Below are 22,697 nucleotides of genomic sequence, written 5' to 3' on the forward strand. Positions count from 1 at the left end.
GAATTTTTTTCACTGACCAAAAATTCATGTGCAACAATCACAGTATGCACAGGGTCTTCAGTGCAATGAATGAAATTCACCCATTGATGTCTATGGGTGCTCATAGCAAAATTGGATGCTATAAGGAGCCACAGTACAGCATCATTTTGTACTGATACATTGTGATTCTGTAACATAGGAAACTGTAAATGGTCTTGTAAATTATTAATAAATGCTGCATAAAAAACAGATGGAATTCCAAGTAAGAAAACAATCATCTGAGTTTTCTAGATGATACTCTGACAATATTTATATGCTCTTGTGAACCTGGCGGAAAGATTAGATTTTTGTAGGGTATATCTGCCTTACAAAGCTAACTATATGCAAATTTAGCTAAAAAAAAAAATTATTGCGCAAAACAATCCAAATTTCCCATTTTAACATACACTAAACATGTGGTAAAAGTCTTTGTATGTTTTACTAAGAAAAGTAAACCGAAGAGCTGCTCTATAATAAACATTCATGAATGAAAGATTTCAAATTTTGTTTTCAGAAACCTATCCTCAATTTCAGGAAAGCTAAAAAACAGTGTGCATTTTCTGTCCAATGGATTTTCCATTTGAATTTCCACACCGTGGCCATGAAATATTAATACACAGGTGCTCAAAAACAAGGTATTGGGTAAATACAACAAGGCCAGTGCTATAATCAATCATGCGTGAGACAGACCAATGGGCGTGAAACTTCTCTCTGCAAATCATGACCTAGATAAACAGTCTGGGCAGTGTATATAAATGGGTAACCAAGCTGAATACCATTACTTTCATCACCATGTGGACCATACTCATCCTTGTGAGCATTGCGGCCGTGTCCGCTGAACCCAGAGGCTTTCAAGGGTAAGTTCCATGTTTAACATGGGCTATGTTTACATAATAAAATATGGAGAAGGGTTTTAACATTAACATTTATTACCTTTTACTTACAGGGAAAAAGTTTTCCGGGTAACTCCACAAAGCTACAAGGATGTTGAATTCATCAGAACATTAGCTAATTATGCTAAGGTATGTTCATCTCAAATAGGAAATGTTTGGTGTATCGTGTTCATTGCTCCATCCAGTATATTGTTGGGGCTACAATACGCACACTTCTGCAAATTTCTCTAAATTGCATCATAATTAATTTGTGTTTTCTTCATGATCTCTAACCTTACCTTTGTGATAAGATCAGATTTACCACTCATGGGTAAATTAAAAGGACTGCCAAAAAATTGTTTGATCATAGCTGTCCATACCTATAGGCGCAACTTGAGAGTATCTCAGGATATCTATAGACATCATCTCAATTTAGACCTAGATGAATAGTGTACAAAGAGTTAAAATAGATAGATGGGCTGAACTGTACGCATGACAAAACAGTGTAGTCCAAAAAAATGTATACATATTCCAACATAAAAAATCTGTATAAAAACTTTATATCAAAACTATTCCTAGATATAGACAAAAATGGAAAGCTGTAAGTCATGTTTGATTTCTGTAATCATATTGGGTGCTCAAAGTGGTCACCATTAACATCCAGACACTTCCGATTCAGGCAAATGACTGCACGAACAACTTTAGTAACGGTGTCCACTGACATTTCAATTTCATTGACTCCACTGATGACCACATTGGAGATTTAATAATAACATGACTATATACATCTTTAGAGACCACATACAGTAATGGTACATATGGCTGCCATAATTCAATTCAGGTTTTAGGGTATAGATAAACACTTATGAAGTGTGTATACATTTTTTGGGACCACTGTTGTTCTTCAAAGCTCAAATCATTATGGTGCAAAACATAGCCTCATTTAAGAAAAGAGTTATAGGTTTACACAGTGCAGACCAGCAGGGATAGGACAGGTACCTTTGTTTCCCAAGGCAGGATTCATAATGCAATGCCAGTTTTCTCATTTCCTAAAGTTCAGTGCAATATCTCTAAGATGGATGATCAGTAATTTATTAGTCTCCTGTAGCAATAAAGGAAAGTGCATGTTGTTCCCTGGTCAACTACAGAGTTATTATCTCGTTCAGCCATTTAATAAAGAAATTTTAAGTCAAATAATTTATTTATTCATTTTGTAGTCTAAAAATGTACTTCAACTCCTCAACTTCTCAATGTCACTTCAGGTGCCACTTTACCTACTATACCCATCACCTTAGTCCTGCAGAACAGACTCAGTGATACAAATAGAAAAACAGTTTTAACTTTTGATCGAGAGCATCTCATTCAGCTACCCAAACCTTGCCCTTACACTAATGAGTTGTAGGTTTATGTTAGCTAACATTCCTTCCTAATCATGATCCAAGGCTTTTCTACAAGTCAGACATTGACTTACAGTGTGTCTGTCCCTACGAGCTAACAATCTCAAGATAGTTTTCTTCTTCCTGAAAAGAGCTAATATTTTAATGTTTTTTCATGGACCCTTGCCAATAAGACTCCATTCTCCAAAGCGAGAACTTTCCATGCCTCCAAAGATTTAGAAGTAGAGAAGATCTTACCCAGGTTTTACCTGTGTGTATGTATATAATTGTATATTATTATTATTATTTATTATTATAGCACCATTTATTCCATGGCGCTTTACATGAGAGGAGGGGTATATATAATAAAAACAAGTACAATAATCTTAAACAATACAGGTCACAACTGGTACAGGAGGAGAGAGGACCCTGCCCTGAGGGCTCACAATCTACAAGGGATGGGTGACGATACAGTAGGCGCGGGTAGAGCTGGTCGTGCAGTGTTTTGGTTGATCGGTGGTTACTGCAGGTTTCAGGCTTGTCGGAAGAGGTGGGTCTTCAGGTTCTTTTTGTAGGTTTCGATGGTAGGTGAAAGTCTGATGTGTTGTGGTAGAGAGTTCCAGAGTAGGGGTGATGTGCGAGAGAAATCTTGTATGCGATTGTGGGAAGAGGAGATAAGAGGGGAGTAGAGAAGGAGATCTTGTGAGGATCGGAGGTTGAGTGCAGGAAAGTACCGGGAGATGAGGTCACAGATGTATGAAGGAGACAGGTTGTGGATGGCTTTGTATGTCATGGTTAGGCTTTTGTACTGGAGTCTCTGGGTAATGGGGAGCCAGTGAAGGGATTGACAGAGGGGAGAGGCCGGGGAATAGCGGTGGGCAGGTGGATTAGTCGGGCAGCAGAGTTTAGAATAGATTGGAGGGGTGCGAGAATGTTAGAAGGGAGGCCACAGAGCAGGAGGTTACAGTTATTCGAGGCAGGAGATGATGAGGGCATGGATTAGGGTGTTTGCAGATTCTTGGTTTAGGAATGTACGGATGCGTGAAATATTTTTGAGCTGAAGGCGGCAGGAAGTGGAAAGGGCTTGGATATGTGGTTTGAATCAGAGATCAGTGTCAAGGATTACCCTGGTACTTTTAATGTATTCCCTTTAACAGTTGGATGTTTGCCAATATCAAGCTGAATTTTACTTTTACGAATGAACTCTATTATTTTAGCCTTCATGCTTTCATTGTATAATGAATTTCCCTTTCATCTGTAATCTAAATCAAACTTCAAGCATGTCCGTCCTTGTACATCAGAAACAACAAACACCAAGGAACATTGAAGTCATGCATTGGGTTTGACTGTTTCCATTCACCCCATATAATTAACACTTTCTGACATATTTTAGTGGTCTATATATATTTAATTTTAGCTAGGTATAAAAGAAGTACAGACAATGTCTAAAAGGCAGTTCTTAATTATCTCAATGTAGGAGTAAGTCACTGACCCAGAAAGACGAAGAGAACACCAATGAACACCCTCTGTCGTGCTCCCAGATCTATGCACATTAGACATAGATTGCACTACTTTACTAACTTTATTCCTTTTCATAATTAATACAATGGTAATACTTCATAATTCACTAACAGAAGTAATAATTTCAAGTCTGAAGACTCCTGAATATTTCTTAGTTTAGACTTCCACTAGTGATGAGTAGTGTCTAGGTCTACTCTTCTTTAACCCCTTCCCGACCCATGACGCCACGTAGGCGTCATGAAAGTCGGTGCCAATCCGACCCATGACGCCTATGTGGCGTCATGGAAAGATCGCGTCCCTGCAGGCCGGGTGAAAGGGTTAACTCCCATTTCACCCGATCTGCAGGGACAGGGGGAGTGGTAGTTTAGCCCAGGGGGGGTGGCTTCACCCCCTCGTGGCTACGATCGCTCTGATTGGCTGTTGAAAGTGAAACTGCCAATCAGAGCGATTTGTAATATTTCACCTATTATAACGGGTGAAATATTACAATCCAGCCATGGCCGATGCTGAAATATCATCGGCCATGGCTGGAAATACTAATGTGCCCCCACCCCACCCCACCGATCGCCCCCCCAGCCCCCCGATCTGGCCGGTACACTGCTCCGGCTCCCCTCCGTCCAGTGCTCCGCTCCCCCCCGTGCTCTTGTCCGCTCCCCCGTGCTCCAATCACCCCCCCGTGCTCCAATCACCCCCCCTGCACTCCGATCCACCCCCCGGTGCTCCGTTCCACCCCCCCGTGCTCCATTCCAGCCCCCCCGTGCTCCGTTCCACGCCCCCCGTGCTCCGTTCCACCCCTCCCGCGCTCCGATTCCCCCCCCCCCCGTGCTCCGATCCCCCCCCCGTGGTCCCCCCCCACCCCATCATATCTACCGATCCAGCCGGGGTCCCGTCCGTCTTCTCCCTGGGCGCCGCCATCTTCCAAAATGGCGGGTGCATGCGCAGTGCGCCCGCCGAATCTGCCGGCCGGCAGATTCGTACCAAAGTGCATTTTGATCACTGAGATATAATCTATCTCAGTGATCAAAATAAAAAAATAATAAATGACCCCCCCCCCTTTGTCACCCCCATAGGTAGGGACAATAAAAAAATAAAGATTTTTTTTTTACCACTAATGTTAGAATAGGGTTAGGGTTAGGGGTAGGGTTAGGGTTAGGGGTAGGGTTAGGGGTAGGGTTAGGGGTAGGGTTAGGGGTAGGGTTAGGGTTAGGGGTAGGGTTAGGGTTAGGGTTAGGGGTAGGGTTAGGGGTAGGGTTAGGGGTAGGGTTAGGGCTAGGGTTAGGGCTAGGGGTAGGGTTAGGGTTAGGGTTAGGGCTAGGGTTAGGGCTAGGGTTAGGGGTAGGGGTAGGGTTAGGGTTAGAATAGGGTTAGGGTTTCGGTATGTGCACACGTATTCTGGACCTCTGCGGATTTTTCCGCTGCGGATTTGATAAATCCACAGTGCTAAACCGCTGCGGATTTATGGCGGATTTACCGCGTTTTTTTCTGTGCATTTCACTGCGGTTTTACAACTGCGATTTTCTATTGGAGCAGTTGTAAAACCGCTGCGGAATCCACACAAAGAAGTGACATGCTGCGGAATGTAAACCGCTGCATTTCCGTGCAGTTTTTCCGCAGCATGTGTACAGCGATTTTTGTTTCCCGTAGGTTTACATTGAACTGTAAACTCATGGGAAACTGCTGCGGATCCGCAGCGTTTTCCGCAGCGTGTGCACATACCTTAAGAATTAGGCTATGTGCACACTGTGCAGATTTGGCTGCGGATTGGCCGCTGCGGATTCGCAGCAGTGTTCCATCAGGTTTACAGTACCATGTAAACATATGAAAAACCAAATCCGCTGTGCCCATGGTGCGGAAAATACCACGCGGAAACGCTGCGTTGTATTTTCCGCAGCATGTCAATTCTTTGTGCGGATTCCGCAGCGTTTTACACCTGTTCCTCAATAGGAATCCGCAGGTGAAATCCGCACAAAAAACACTGGAAATCCGCGGAAAATCCGCAGGTAAAACACCGTGCCTTTTACCCGCGGATTTTTCAAAAATGGTGCGGAAATATCTCACACGAATCCGCAACGTGGGCACATAGCCTTAGGGTTAGGGTTGGAATTAGGGTTGTGGTTAGGGTTGTGATTAGGGTTATGGCTACAGTTGGGATTAGGGGTGTGGGGGGGTTAGTGTTGGAGTTAGAATTGAGGGGTTACTACTGTTTAGGCACATCAGGGGTCTCCAAACGCAACATGGCGCCACCATTGATTCCAGCCAATCTCGTATTCAAAAAGTCAAATGGTGCTCCCTCACTTCCAAGCCCTGACGTGTGCCCAAACAGTGGTTTACCCCCACTCATGGGGTATCAGCGTACTCAGGAGAAACTGGACAACAACTTTTGGGGTCCAATTTCTCCTGTAACCCTTGGGAAAATAAAAAATTCTGGGCTAAATAATTATTTTTGAGGAAAGAAAACGTATTTATTATTTTCACGGCTCTGCATTATAAACTTCTATGAAGCACTTGGGGGTTCAAAGTGCTCACCACACATCTAGATAAGTTCCTTTCGGGGTCTAGTTTCCAAAATCGGGTCACTTGTGGGGTGTTTCTACTGTTTAGGCACATCAGGGGCTCTGCAAACGCAACGTGACGCCCGCAGAGCATTCCATCAAAGTCTGCATTTCAAAACGTCACTACTTCAATTCCAAGCCCCGGCATGTGCCCAAACAGTAGTTTACCCCCACATATGGGGTATCACCGTACTCAGGAGAAACTGGACAACAAATATTGGGGTCAAATTTCTCCTGTTACCCTTGGGAAAATTAAAAAATTCTAGGCTAAATAATTATTTTTGAGGAAAGAAAAATGATTTATTATTTTCACGGCTCTGCATTATAAACTTCTATGAAGCGCTTGGGGGTTCAAAGTGCTCACCACACATCTAGATAAGTTCCTTTGGGGGTCTAGTTTCCAAAATGGGGTCACTTGTGGGGGGTTTCTACTGTTAAGCCACATCAGGGGCTCTGCAAACGCAACGTGATGCCCACAGAGCATTCCATCAAAGTCTGCATTTCAAAACGTCACTACTTCAATTCCGAGCCTCGGCATGTGCCCAAACAGTGGTTTACCCCCACATATGGGGTATCAGCATACTCAGGAGAAACTGGACAACAACTTTTGGGGTCCAATTTCTTCTGTAACCCTTGGGAAAATAAAAAATTCTGGGCTAAATAATTATTTTTGAGGAAAGAAAACGTATTTATTATTTTCATGGCTCTGCATTATAAACTTCTATGAAGCACTTGGGGGTTCAAAGTGCTCACCACACATCTAGATAAGTTCCTTTGGGGGTCTAGTTTCCAAAATGGGGTCACTTGTGGGGGGTTTCTACTGTTAAGCCACATCAGGGGCTCTGCAAACGCAACGTGACGCCCACAGAGCATTCCATCAAAGTCTGCATTTCAAAACGTCACTACTTCACTTCCGAGCCCCGGCATGTGCCCAAACAGTGATTTACCCCCACATATGGGGTATCAGCGTACTCAGGAGAAACTGGACAACAACTTTTGGGGTCAAATTTCTCCTGTTACCCTTGGGAAAATAAAAAATTGCAGGCTAAAAGATCATTTTTGAGAAAATATTTTTTTTTTTTTATTTTCATGGCTCTGCGTTATAAACTTCTGTGAAGCACCTGGGGGTTTAAAGTGCTCAATATGCATCTAGATAAGTTCCTTGGGGGGTCTAGTTTCCAAAATGGGGTCACTTGTGGGGGAGCTCCAATGTTTAGGCACACAGGGGCTCTCCAAACGCGACATGGTGTCCGCTAACAATTGGAGCTAATTTTCCATTCAAAAAGTCAAATGGCGCGCCTTCCCTTCCGAGCCCTGCCGAGTGCCCAAACAGTGGTTTACCCCCACATATGAGGTATCGACGTACTCGGGAGAAATTGCCCAACAAATTTTATGATCCATTTTATCCTACTGCCCATGTAAAAATGAAAAAATTGAGGCGAAAAGAATTTTTTTTGTGAAAAAAAGTACTTTTTCATTTTTACAGATCAATTTGTGAAGCACCTGAGGGTTTAAAGTGCTCACTAGGCATCTAAATAAGTTCCTTGGGGGGTCTAGTTTCCAAAATGGGGTCACTTGTGGGGGAGCGCCAATGTTTAGGCACACAGGAGCTATCCAAACGCGACATGGTGTCCGCTAACGATGGAAATAATTTTTCATTCAAAAAGTCAAATGGCGCTCCTTCCCTTCCGAGCCTTACCATGTGCCCAAACAGTGGTTTACCTACACATGTGAGGTATTGGTGTACTCAGGAGAAATTGCCCAACACATTTTAGGATCCATTTTATCCTGTTGCCCATGTGAAAATGAAAAAATTGAGGCTAAAAGAATTTTTTTGTGAAAAAAAGTACTTTTTCATTTTTACGGATCAATTTGTGAAGCACCTGGAGGTTCAAAGTGCTCACTATGCATCTAACATATACATAGTAACATAGTAACATAGTTAGTAAGGCCGAAAAAAGACATTTGTCCATCCAGTTCAGCCTATATTCCATCATAATAAATCCCCAGATCTACGTCCTTCTACAGAACCTAATTGTATGATACAATATTGTTCTGCTCCAGGAAGACATCCAGGCCTCTCTTGAACCCCTCGACTGAGTTCGCCATCACCACCTCCTCAGGCAAGCAATTTCAGATTCTCACTGCCCTAACAGTAAAGAATCCTCTTCTATGTTGGTGGAAAAACCTTCTCTCCTCCAGACGCAAAGAATGCCCCCTTGTGCCCGTCACCTTCCTTGGTATAAACAGATCCTCATCTAGATAAGTTCCTTGGGGCGTCTAGTTTCCAAAATGGGGTCACTTGTGGGGGAGCTCCAATTTTTAGGCACACGGGGGCTCTCCAAACGTGACATGGTGTCCGCTAAAGAGTGGAGCCAATTTTTGATTCAAAAAGTCAAATGGCGCTCCTTCCCTTCCAAGCCCTGCCGTGCGCCCAAACAGTGGTTTACCCCCACATATGAGGTATCAGCGTACTCAGGACAAATTGGACAACAACTTTCGTGGTTCAGTTTCTCCTTTTACCATTGGGAAAATAAAAAAATTGTTGCTAAAAGATATTTTTTGTGACTAAAAAGTTAAATGTTCATTTTTTCCTTCCATGTTGCTTCTGCTGCTGTGAAGCACCTGAAGGGTTAATAAACTTCTTGAATGTGGTTTTGAGTACCTTGAGGGGTGCAGTTTTTAGAATGGTGTCACTTTTGGGTATTTTCAGCCATATAGACCCCTCAAACTGACTTCAAATGTGAGGTGGTCCCTAAAAAAAATGGTTTTGTAAATTTCGTTGTAAAAATGACAAATCGCTGGTCAAATTTTAACCCTTATAACTTCCTAACAAAAAAAAATTTTGCTTCCAAAATTGTGCTGATGTAAAGTAAACATGTGAAAAATGTTATTTATTAACTATTTTGTGTCACATATCTCTCTGGTTTAACAGAATAAAAATTCAAAATGTGAAAATTGCGAAATTTTCAAAATTTTCGCCAAATTTCCGTTTTTATCACAAATAAACGCAGAATTTATTGACCTAAATTTACCACTAACATGAAGCCCAATATGTCACGAAAAAACAATCTCAGAACCGCTAGGATCCGTTGAAGCGTTCCTGAGTTATTACCTCATAAAGGGACACTGGTCAGAATTGCAAAAAACGGCAAGGTCTTTAAGGTCAAAATAGGCTGGGTCATGAAGGGGTTAAATTACACTACAGGTTGCATTGAGAACAAGCAAATGTCCTCAGAAAGTAATTATAAGGGGTGCAGGGGTTTCACTCAGTTGTAGTCACATCTATTCCATGCTGCATGATAGAATCCAATAGCGCCTTTTGGTATGTAGCATGCCATCAACACTTAACATGGTGTATAATAATTTAGGAAACCTAGAAGAAATTGCAAGAGTTGTATGTTATGACACAGGATAGACATAACACATCATAAAAGTTGGTTGGAGGCCACATACGTCTAGTCTGAATGTGACAGGAAGTATGCATATTTATCTCGCTGCTGACATTGGAAAATCCGAACAGGGTGCGGTGAACACACCATGATGATCCAGAAGTCTGCAGTCAAATAAAGTGACTGCAGACTTTTAATAAAACACTGGAAAACCCTTTAACAGCTAACAAAAAGATGTGGTTGCACTGATTTATTTAAAGCATGAGATTTTGTGAAAACACACAAGATCTTGCATTTTCACAGGAAGAAAGGCTGCGGAGGGTTGCGGGATCCCACTCTGTAAGCAGGGATGCCTCGAACTGGAACTTCAGAGGAGACCTTTTCTAGAATGTAAGGTCATTTCAGATGGCAATAAGGCAAAAAAATATGCATTTTTGATGTGTTCTTTTGAAAAAAATCATCTGTTTGTGACTGCCAACTATTTTCTATTTTCTTAAATGAAAATAGCAATCACAGACTGGCGTTAGACACACTTTAATTACTTGTCTCCGGGAATCAACATCCGGAGGGGGTGTCACCTACTGCAGCAGTCATGGCTACAGTCTTCACATTTAATGTGAGTGAAAGAAGCTTGCTCTAGTGGATTGTGGTGTTAATGCACAGAGATCAGCATGGGCACAATAGAGTATGATCACATTGAGAAGAGACCTTAACCCAGGGAAATATGTTCCCCGCGTACTTGTGCAATGACAATACCGTAATGGCACATGACAACTGCAGAGATCCAATGCCACCAGAAATTGTCTGCAGTGGTGAGATAGGTTGTTATCTCTCCTATTCTCTAAATTAAGGCTAGTAGGCAACCTCCAAAGCTTTACTGCTGTTGAAGCAGGGGAGTGCAATGTCTTACATTATTAGATCAAAGATGTGCCATAGTGCCAAGTGAACACTGCACAGCCTCAGTGGTGATGCCAGTAAGTACTAGAAAAACTTAACAAGTGGACATCAAGAACAGAGTATGTACAAATAGATGCTACAAACCCATATAGCAAACCAAACAAAGCATATATAACACAGGAAAAAGACAAAACATAACAATGTAGAATGGCTGCACTGGTTGTCAGCATCTTAGCATAATATTCAACATGTATCATCACAATAAATTGTATATTTTATGGTACCATATAGTATAAATTAACATTTAAATCTATGCCAAATAAACTTTGCAGATGTATATGAATTATCTTATTTTTTCTATTCCAGCTTGACTTCTGGGTTCCAGACACTATCGATCTTGTAGAACCAGGCAAACATGTTGACTTCCGAGCTGAAAGTCAAGTGGCCTTTGATGTTCAGGCTCTCCTTCAACAAAGTAAAATTCCCTTTGAGTAAGTTGAGTTGTCTGAGTTAACACTGTCTCAGATTTCTTTGATTGATAATACACAATAAACTGAGTGAGATGTTTTATGTAAATCAATAGCCTTTTAATATTCCAAATTTCCCAATCTAAGATAGAAGGTGAAATGTATTATTTAAAGGTGTTGTCCACTACTCAGAAAACGCCTCCTCAATCTCTACATTCCCTACATTCTCCCTTTTAAAACAGCCTTGTATTTACCTCCGCTTCTTGTGCTGTTCCAGTGACGGTACTGACTCTTTCCGGGTTCCTGTGATGTTTCTATATCACGTAAGACCTGCAGACAATTAGTGGCCAATTCACTGTCACTTCTTTAGGACAAAACTGACATCCAGAAGCAGTGTGAGCTGCTTCTGCTTTCTGACGTCTTCCAAATTATTATTATTATTTATTTATAGAGCACCATTAATTCCATGGTGCTGTACATGAGAAGGGGTTACATCAAAATACAAATATCACAGTAAATAAAACGAACAATAACAGACTGATACAGAGGGAAGAGGACCCTGCCCTTGCGGGCTTACATTCTACAGGATGCCAGTTATGACCAAAGCAATTGAGAATGAAGCAGCCGCTGATTAGCTGCAGGTTTCACGTGATCAGGAGCATATATCGCTGGAACGGCAATATATAAGGAGGGATACAGCAAATGAGAAGGGGTTGTCTGAGTAGTGGACTAGCCCTTTAAATTTATTATGGGATTAACTCCTGAGAATTTACTGAACTAAATCTATATTTTCCTTTTCTCTTAGAATCATGATTGATGACCTCGAGGAGGCCCTAGTAAAGCAGCGTGATAGCAACATTCGTGCTGTGCACAGCTATGAGAAGTACAATGATCTTGATACAGTAAGAAACTCTCACAACATAAAAATGAAATAGCCAATTATATGTCTAATTACATCTACAAATACACTGTAAAAATAAACTAACCAGTGTTTTCTCTACAGATCAATGCTTGGTCTGCCAACATTGCTGCTCAGAACCCAGGTCTGGTGTCCCGTTCTCAAATTGGAAGCTCATATGAGGGTCGACCTCTTTACTTGCTGAAGGTAAGATACTTCTATCAATATAGCCTAATGTGAGACAAAAAAGATCGGGTGGCACAATCAAAACACCAGGGGTACAACAATGAAAAGGACTCACCATATAGCTGAAATGGACATAATTATGCTCATCTTATCGTAGACAAATGCAATATATGTCCAGGCAAACAGGATGCATGTAGATGATGGCCATTTACCATGCGAAGATGCTTCTACTGGTCATCATGACCTGATGAAGCCTCTCTGTATGTTAAATGACTGTCATATACAGCTCTCTTGCTCCCTTGCTGATTATTTTCTTTATTTAGATTTAGTAAATATATTATGTTTTATGGATCAAGAGTGCCACTTTATTTGTTTTACCTAAATCTATATATTCCATTGGATATTGAGCCACTATCATTAGACATCTGTCATAGTTACTGCATGTATACATAAAATGGGACAAGATACTGCTATTTTTAACACTTACCTCATAACACAATAAAACATATGACTTGATAATATTGTACCAGAGATATTGGTTTGTGTATATCTACATACATATATACTCTTTCTTAAAATGACAGATATCTAGATGCAAAAAATTATTGTAAGTCGACAACTAACTGTACAAATTCAATGGCAAGAATTGTGTTAGGAGTTAAGTTTCTGAATCATGACATCTTTCTCATGAGCTAGTTTAAGAAAGGCTTCATCTGTAGACATATCTCTGCAATTGTGTTATCACAACCCTATGTTTTTCTTCTCCATGGTCCACTGATGAAAGATGTCCTTCCCATACACATCAAGTAGTTTTTCCCAATTCTTTTGTCATTGGAGCACCCTTGATGATAAAATATTTACCTCTGGGTGCCATAAAGGCTAGAGTCCTGCACCGTGCTCTGCTCCATCTACCGTTTTAACCAAACCCTGGGAGAATTCAGCATCACCCCTAATACAAAATAATGGTAGATGAAAGAATCACATACAGTACATTCATACAATCAGATACAGCTCTACTTAAATGTAATGATTATCTAGGCCTACATGTAACCACTTACATTTCCTCTATATGGTGGTGGTCAAATCTGTTTCATTCTATCCCTAAAGGTCGGAAAGAGTGGATCAAACAAGAAAGCAATCTTCATTGACTGTGGATTTCATGCAAGAGAATGGGTCTCCCCTGCTTTCTGCCAGTGGTTTGTGAAGGACGTAAGTGATCATAGTTACATAGTTACACAGCTTGAAAAAAGATCAAGGTCCATCAAGATCAATCTTCCTCCACCAATTATACATTTTGTCACTAAATTGACACGTTAATTGTGTACTGAGGAAATCGTCTAGCCCTTTTTTAAAAGCTGTGTGTCTGCCATGTGTCTGCCATTACTACCTCTTATGGTCAGTTATTCCACAGTCTGACTGCTCTAACTGTAAAGAACACTTTCCTACTTAGCTGCCGGAATCACCTTTCTTCCACCCATAATGAGTGCCCCCCAATCATAGTATTGTCTTTGGAAGGAATAAGACATGTGCCAGTCCTTTGTACTAACCACAAATATACAGTCTTTATACATATAAATGAGATCTCCCCTGAGGCGTCTTTTTTCTAAGCTAAACAAGTCCATCTTTTTCAACTGCTCATCATATGAGAGGCCTGCCATCTATTGTAATAATCTAGTTGCCTGCCTTTGAATTGACTAACTTCTGAATATCCTTTTAAAAATATGGATCCCAAAACTGGATCCCATATTCTAGATGTGGTTTCACCATTGAGTTATAAAGGGCTAGCAATACCTTGGGATCGCAAGATTTTATCTCTCTTTTTATACATCCTAAAATTTTGTTTGCTTTTGTGGTTGCTGCTTGACATTGAGTACTGCTGTTCAGCTTACTTGTAACCAGAATGCCTTCTCCTGCTCTGTAGTCCCGAGTATACTCCCATTTAATGTGTATGCAGCAATAGGATTACTCTGTCCCAGGTGCATTACTTTACATTTATCTACATTAAATCTCATTTGCCAAATGTTTGCCCATTCAGTCATCTTATCCAGATCGTTTTGTAATATTGTAATGTCAAGGTCAGTTTTTAATATCCTACATAGTTTGACACTTTACTCTCAATCTCATCTACAGTACAAGGTCATAAAGAGATGAAAAAGAATCGGTCCTAACAGATCCCCTCGGTCCTCACCGCTGAATATATCCCATTTAGAGAACGTACAATTTTTGACAACTCTTTGATTCCTGACATTTAGCCAATTCCTTATCCATCTCCATATAGTTTTCCCAGTGCTTTCTTCTGTAGCTTCAGTATAAGACTGCTAAATGATACAGAATCAAATGCCTTTGCAAATTCCATATAAATCAGCCGCATTACCAACATCACAAGTTTATACATTAGTAAATGTAGTATCTTCAGTCACACTACATATAGGAGCAAAGGACAATTGAGATGGTCACGCTCACTACTATTTTAGCATTCATGATGATCTCAGTAATCATTTTGTGTGTTGACATTAGATACATACAGTAGGGTCACTGTAGTACCTCTAGTTTTAGTGCATATATACCTAAATCATTCATAACACCTCATTGTCATGTTTCTTTAAGGAGTTCTCAAGTGAAAACAAGTTATTAGCTATCCAAACAAAGGGTGACATATTGTTCAGTGGGACCACCGCTGATTAACCCAGATGGTTATAAAATGTAAAGGATAATTGTCACCTTGACCATATCCTTGAAGCTAATCCGGCTTGTTAGTGCAGCCTTCCTCACAGACTGCACATCTTTTTCATTCTTAAAATGGCAGTTATTGAAGAGCACATGTAGAAAAGCTGTTTTTCAGTAGGAAAAGGTTGATGTACAGGTGTGATTGCATGCTCCTCCATCAAATGTACTTTGGAGAATAGAGTAACAAGTTGACATTTCTTTGGTGGTGGAGCCAAAAGTGCCACAACATCAAGTTTCCAGCTCATCTATTCAAATAAATATAAAGTGGACAACCCCTATTTAATTTTCGTTATAGGCTGTTGAATCTTATGGTGTCAACTCACAAGTGACCAACCTCCTTAACAATCTGGATTTCTACGTCCTTCCAGTCATGAATGTTGATGGCTATGTGTACACCTGGTCCTCAGTAAGTAACTAACTAAGCCCATAAGAATAGAACTAACTTTGAGTCACTGTAATCTGCCGGAATTGTAATATATTTGGAATTGTTCTCTATAGAACCGTATGTGGAGAAAGACTCGCTCGGTTAACAAAAATAGTTCCTGCATTGGAACTGATCCCAACAGAAATTTTAATGCTGGATGGTGCAGTAAGTGCAGTTTTTCCTTTTGTGAAGAGGTCTTCTATTTTATACACATATAGCAGTACCCTGCTAAAATGTTGCAGTGGACATTTTGCTGCTGAGCATCACCTAGTGTAATAAGGTGTCTATTGAAATCAATGGATATTCCTTCTATGCCTTGAGAGCAGTGGACAAGCGAACAGAACTTCGGTATCAAGATCTACAATAATCAAGGCTCTAGTCTTTAGGACATAGAAGTTGGTTCTTTAAGATTTCCAAATGTACCCTTAAGTATAGCTTTCTTAGTACTTTTCTTTTCCATTAAACGGACCTGTTACATAGATTTCTCACAATACGCCACATTCATGTGTTTCCTTTCTTTTACATCTAGCTTTAAAGCCTCCGTGGCTTTCTCTGTGAAGCCCAAATTACCTTCCTAGACTTCGATAGTGCACTGCGCATGCCCTAGAATGCTGAGTGTCCGAACTTTGATGTGTCTGGCGCATGCTCAGTTTGCTGATAAAGTACAAATGCACCTAGGCTCAATGTATCATTCTTCTCGTAATAATTAGCATGTTTTTTTACTTCATCACTTACAGAGAGGTAAAAGAAAGGAATATCATGATTGCGATTGTGGTAGTAGTTTAGTGACAAGTTCCCTTTAAGAAGTGTCTTATAAGACACAGTCCTCTGGTAACATGTAGTATTATTTGTGAACTATTCCTGACTTTGCAGTGATGCCATCTAGTCAGGAGGAAAGATCCAAAAAGTGTACGAGAAACAAAAATCTTCACTCTACAACACTAAAGAATAAGATCACTCAGTAATAACACTGTTTTTTCCCACACTGCAAAATATCAAACTAAATGTCATTTGCAGACATGCTGCCTAAATATAGGGCATTTATATCTTATAAAGTGTTTTTGTTTTCCTTTTTAAGCTGTTGGAGCTTCTTCAAGAGCCTGTGATGACACATATTGTGGTGCTAGTCCTGAATCTGAGATTGAAAGCAAAGCCCTTGCCAACTTCATCCGCTCGAACCTTTCCTCTATCAAGGCTTACGTGACCATCCATTCTTATTCCCAGATGTTGCTTTTCCCCTATTCCTACAGCTATTCTCTTGCCAAAGATCATACGGAACTGGTGAGTAGGACACTGATTTTCATCTTTAGTATATGTAAAAATCTTCTGCAGAGAAATTGGGTTTCTCATATCAATTTTGGGGTCAACTTTTAAAGGTAGTGCAGTTTTCTTCTAAAAAGCAAAAAAATAATTTTACTGTCAAAATTGTAAAGTTATAGAACTTGCTGCCATGACTTTGTAATGGATGAAAGTATGGATAGATTTAAAGAAGCCCTAAATCTGTGTATACAGTATGTGTATGTACTGTAGTGCTAATGTGCTAATATACTCACCTACCTACCGTCGCCTTCTCTAGAAACCAGGGCTATTCCTCTCGTCTTCTGAATGATGTCACTGCTCTTCAGACTATACAGATCACACTGCGCTCTGTGTCAGCAGGATATATCTTTTACAATGTAAGCTATGGGGCATCGTTCTGATGCTCCAAAGGCTTACATGGTAAAAACCATTTCTGGGTCACATAGAGCACAGCACAATTTGGAAAGTCTGCAGAGTAGTGACATCACTGAGAAGAGGAGTGGAGCGGAGAAGGTAGCGCAGTATTTGATGACACTGACAAAAGTCAAAGTTGATGCACAAAGGTCTTTTACCAATTCAAATTGGGAACATGTGCAGAAAAACATTGAGACATTTGCATGCAACGAGTTCCCAATGTGCATACACCAATTCACTGTAATACTGCCGCAAGATTTGTAAAGGCAGAGATGTCAGCCACTTCAAGCAAGAAAAGATGAATTGGGCTACAGATAAATGTCCTGGACCTCTCCAAGCTGAATAGACCCTTAGCCTTCATTTACATACAGTCCTAAGATCGTGGTGGAACCTCTTAAAGGTAGTATGGAGGAGTTGTATACTCATAAGTTGAAATAACCATACATCATGTGTTCTGGTCAACACCAACAGTAGTCTTAGGGGTAGACAACTACCACCAATACTTGGCTCAGCCTAACAAATAGACTAGTTATATAGCAATGCTGTATGTACTTGGAAATACAATATAATCTTAAACACCTGTCCGCCAGGTCATACAAGAAATAGAATATCAGTAAAGCAAATGTTTAGACAGATATGACATTACAAATACAAACGTTCTACCTAGTATAATGTTCTGATTTTTGCTATCTTAGTGATTAGGACTGTACATAAGTAGTATACCAATGTACACTCTGACAGCGATTTTTTTTCCTCTGAAATTGGCATTTCTTTACCTTTTGAAAACATAAATGAGAGCAAATGATAATGTTTTGATTTTCCTTTGTGTAAATTATTTATTTTCTTCTTTGCCGTGTTTTTATGTAATCCACTATTCCATAATACAGTAACTGTCTTCAAATAAACAAGTAATCCTAAATGGTTCATTTTAATTTGGCACCTGTCAGACATTTACCTTCAGTTCTAGGGGCAGGGAGTGTGTTTCCTAATAATACCCACAAATGAAACTGTGTAACACATATTATATGTGCCTATTTCTATTGCAGAACAATGTTGCCAAAGGAGCAGTTTCCGCATTGACCGCGCTTTACGGAACCAAATACACTTATGGTCCTGGTGGAACTACAATCTGTGAGTCATTGCTTTGATCAGATATTCCAAATTCATCAACACTCCATTTTTAGTTTATATTACAACATTTCCAATCTTATAGACCATTTGGATCTTCTCAATTGTTTTGCAATGTTGGACAAGGGCCTAGACAATATGTAAGCTTGTGTGATACATAAATTAGTACACTTATTTATTACATTAGAGCTGCCACTTCAAATATTAACACCCTAAAAATTAAACTGGTCAAGCACCCCTGGGTAACGCACTCAGTGTCCTCTCCTTCATCTGGAAATCCATAATTTACCTAGTGTGGAAGGGTAGCTACGTAGCGGTACACAAAATTTGATCAATGCAGTAAGACAATGATACAGAAATTCTGGAGAAAACCAAGTGTCAAAATAAAAACACTTTAAAAATGAACTTTTCTTATAAACAGTATCGGTACAGGGTCTTGAGGAAATGATCCCGTGAAAGTTATCCTCCGGGATATGCAACAAGGGCACAATAAATTCCAAAATTGACAATAATAGGAAAGATCTAGGGAAAATGGATTGTGCCTATCCCTGAAGGTAACCATTCCTATCAGCGGAGGTTGGCACCCTGTGTAGCGAAGTGGCGCCCCAGCTTTACGTTGACTGATCCTCAAGGACCCTCACCAGGACTCCTTAACAAAGCAACCACCAAACACCCGATAAATTGCTATAGTGCAAAATCAACTTATTTGTCTCTCTGTTATTTGTTTCTTGGTGCCTGACAAATACTGAGCTGTGCAGACAACAGAGCTCAGCGTTTTAGAGACATGCAAAATGACCACACAACTATAATCTGTCATGAGCCTTCTAAGGCAATAAATATGTCTTGGTCAATCTTTCTGTTATAACTAATATCCTAATGTGATGAAAATAAGAGAGGTGTGTGTGTGTGTGTGGGGGGGGGGGGGGGGCGTGTATAGTCCCCAATTAGAGAAACACTTAGATTATATAGATATATTTTCAAATAAGCTTCTTATATAACACACCTCAACACGGAGAAGATGGTCAACTGACAGATAATCAAATATAAAGATTATGTGATTCAGGAGTACAGTGTCATCCTGTCCCAGCCCAAAAAACACGATGAGTCCTTCATGTAAGGAATGGCACGAATTATTGCAGGCAAGATAGATAAACATTTATCTCAAAGGGGCTGGTATCCCAACCCAACTCGTTTCCCCCCTTAATTTGTTAGTCCAAGTGGGGTTCATCAGGGGAGATGGTCGCAATGCACCACAGGCAGCTACTATCAGTGAGGCGCTGCTAAAGTCCTACACTATTGCGTTTGTTTTTTGAGATACAGAAGTTCTGCTCAGAGTTTATACTGTTTTTTTATTGTTGGTGCAAAAAATATGAAGCAAACCTGTTGAGCTGAGCACTAACTGCACATCAGCTTCCCAGACTATACATATGACCTATTACCAACCACCAAAAAAATCTAAAAGTTGTATTATAACAAGGAACTAGCAGTTCTCAGCAAGACTCTCTTGAACAGCCGCCTTCTGTCCCTTCAGACACTTGTCCTTCTACCTAAATATCAAGCACTGCAAACCTTCCTAAATCCAGTAATGAATCAGCCCTGTACCTAAACTGGCCAAGGTTTGGGGCAGGTGCAGACGACAACATATTCTCCATTAAAGAAAAATAGTCCGTTTATGCTAATCACAGTTTGACCAAAGTTTGATCAGAGTGGGATCCATTTCCCTCAAAGGAAGTGAATAAAAAAAGTTTCTCCATTTTCCCCATTCAATCTGTCCGAGAAAATTGGACTATACTCAGATGACATCTGAGCCTGGTCCACTTTTAGACATGAATGGGCGAGTGCCATGTTATTATCAGAGGCAAATCGTGTCTGCTAAAATTTTTCTTTGGCCCACTAGGTTCAACGAAAAAAAAATCAGACATGGGCATTGCCTCATTGAATAACACTGATCCAAGTTGAATCCGAGGTTTTTATAGATCGGACTAGGACCTAAATGACAGTCATCTGCATGAGCCCTTACAGAAGAACTCAGGCTTCAAGGTGAAGGACAGACATCGATACAAATGTTGCTTATCATTCCATAAAAAGACAGGCCTATAAACAAGAATTAATAAAGCCCTTAGCAAATTATGCTTTGCTAGAAATATCCATCTTTCCCAGATTCCTTACACCTCACCCAGGTTTCCTGGAAGAGCCATAGACTTCCTCAACCGCATGCCCTGCCACTACGTAAGAAGCTAAAGGACAGTGGTTTTTGGCGGAGGATTATGTGATCATTACAAAATAGGCTTTTGGGCATTTATTTGGAACTCTCTAAACTTTTCTAAAGCAAGCAACTCCTTCCCGTTAGCTCCACTATCATGGTATATGCTTTTAAATAATTTTGTACTCTTTGGATTGCAGACCTGGCTGCTGGAGGCTCTGACGATTGGGCTTACGACACCGGTGTAAAGTATTCTTTCACATTTGAGCTGCGTGACACTGGAAGATATGGCTTTACTCTCCCAGAATCTCAGATAAAGCCTACTTGTGAAGAAACTTTGCTGGCTGTGAAATACATTGCCAATCACGTCCTAAACAACGCCTAACTGAAACCTACTATTGGACTATAAACCACTAAAAGAAGATCATCCTTTATCTATTTGTATTAAATATCATCGTAGTAATTCTTTTTGACTTTCTTGGTTTTAATTACCAATTGGAAAAATGAATGCAAACGACTTATAAATAAAAGTAAAAATTAATAAATGTCAATTGAGACGCAATTGTATTTTATGTCATTTAATTTTAAAAAGGACCTTTCAGTTGCTCAAAAAAATTGAGTTACAAACCTTGCAAAAATCCTTGTCCTCTCCTGATTCTGCCATTGTTTTCCATTTTGTGCTCTGTTACTCAGTTGCAGAGATATGATATTTACATTTATTTATTTTGGAGCACCGTATGTGAAATCTCTCCTTGTAGCTTTCCTGAGCATTTTATTAAAACATTCTCTGGGGGTCATGCACTTTCATCCCTCCCTCTCAAATGCTGTTAATCACAGCTAGTCAACGTCTGAGACTGTTAGACTATTATCACAGCTTGGCAGTTTCTGGGAGGAGTGAAAGCATATACTTCCAGAGAAAAGACATGCCTAGTTGGACTGCAAGCAGAGATTTCACATACTGTGTTCCAGCAGAAAGAAATGTGATTATCTCTGCAATGGAATGCTGCAGCGCAGAACAGAAAAGTGCTGCAGATTTAGGGGAACTCAGGGCTTTTTACAAGGTATTTAACTCAATTTTTAGCGGGTCCTCTTTAAAATACAATAAAGTAAAGATGGATATGAGAAACAAATGAGTATAAATAAATCACACCTGTATTGAATAAAAGAGCAAGTATTATGGCTAATTAGTGTATCTACATTTATGTCTAATGCTTCCCGCTATTTACCTGATATAAACAATGTCACTTGATTGATCGTCTGCAGCCTTCAAAACACCGACACAGTGGAAGAAACACTGATCTTACACTCTGATGCAGATTTAAATTCTGCAGATTGACTAAAGTAAGTGGCAGAAAAAAAGAGGCTGGATGAGGCAGAGGACCAGCAATTGTTTGCATGTTAGCATAACCTCACTATGTGTCTCGGTCTGTCTCTTCCTTCATGGCTGATTTTACTGTGGTTCCAATTTTCAATAATACCACTGATGGGTGATTGTGGTGTTTGTAAGATTGCAGATATTTCACATGGTGGCATCTTATTAAAGGTTGCATACTAATGATATTGCGTAAGCCAGTCAATTGATCACACAAAGCCAGTAGAAGCTTATTGCTCATGCATTGCCATTTCTGATTAAACAAACTCAACAGCAATGACAGCACCTGCACAAGGAAGACAGGTCACTGGTAGAAGAGTGAGCTGTCAATCAACGACCAGAGGGTGGTGGCATGCGGGGAAGATTGTGATTAAAAGATCAAGGATGAACTTCTCAAAAATACCCCAATTATTTACTACAAGTAAGGTGTAAATTTAATAAGCATTAAAGGAGCTTTACACTAATGCCTTTAATTGGGGGTCGACTATCCTGCTGACAGGTTCCCTTTAAAGTATCCGACAAAAAGAAAAGCATATTTAATTTTCTACTTTTAGTAATTTCTTTATTAAAATTATTATGTTTATAGGGAATATATTGTTAGAAAATGAACAGCATGTCAATAATAAAGTCTGTATTTATTATACTTTTTAGTCAATTCTTTTACATTTTTATATGTCAAATCCTAAATTTTATCCTAAAATATTTAATATTTAGTCCTGAAATATTGCAGTTTTCACTCCAGCTTACTGTTCTGTTAGTGATCACTTCTCAATTGGTGTCTCAATATCATCACCGAGATATTGAATAGTCACGTCTCTATTATAAAGATATGGATGGATAACATAAGTTCTACCGTTAACAATAGGCAAAGAACACAGATCACCACTGCCCTTCTCACAGTGATTTCTTTACAGGTTGCAAGAGTATGACAGTGACAGTTAGTATGTTCTT

General features: G+C 40.0%; 1 protein-coding gene across 1 annotated transcript; it reads left to right on the forward strand.

Annotated features, from left to right (window-relative positions):
• The first annotated feature begins 804 nt into the window (after positions 1 to 804).
• On the forward strand, positions 805 to 22,388 carry LOC138638367 (carboxypeptidase B-like). The gene is made up of 11 exons (XM_069727600.1): positions 805 to 875; positions 965 to 1,040; positions 10,995 to 11,119; positions 11,901 to 11,997; positions 12,099 to 12,200; positions 13,287 to 13,388; positions 15,202 to 15,312; positions 15,405 to 15,495; positions 16,409 to 16,611; positions 18,090 to 18,174; positions 20,575 to 22,388. Exons 1-11 carry the CDS (start codon positions 811 to 813, stop codon positions 20,757 to 20,759), a joined length of 1,242 nt encoding a protein of 413 aa, XP_069583701.1. The 5' UTR covers positions 805 to 810; the 3' UTR covers positions 20,760 to 22,388.
• The last annotated feature ends 309 nt before the right edge of the window (positions 22,389 to 22,697 follow it).

The sequence above is a fragment of the Ranitomeya imitator genome, chromosome 5, assembly GCF_032444005.1.
Source record: "Ranitomeya imitator isolate aRanImi1 chromosome 5, aRanImi1.pri, whole genome shotgun sequence".
In the NCBI taxonomy this organism is placed as follows: domain Eukaryota; kingdom Metazoa; phylum Chordata; class Amphibia; order Anura; family Dendrobatidae; genus Ranitomeya; species Ranitomeya imitator.

Excerpts from the sequence above, each read along its gene's own strand:
- LOC138638367 (XM_069727600.1), top strand. The coding sequence starts at position 811 with ATGTGGACCATACTCATCCTTGTGAGCATTGCGGCCGTGTCCGCTGAA. Across the intron at positions 13,389-15,201 it reads GCCAGTGGTTTGTGAAGGAC|GCTGTTGAATCTTATGGTGT; the intron begins GTAAGTGATCAT and ends TTTTCGTTATAG. Across the intron at positions 16,612-18,089 it reads CCAAAGATCATACGGAACTG|AACAATGTTGCCAAAGGAGC; the intron begins GTGAGTAGGACA and ends TTTCTATTGCAG.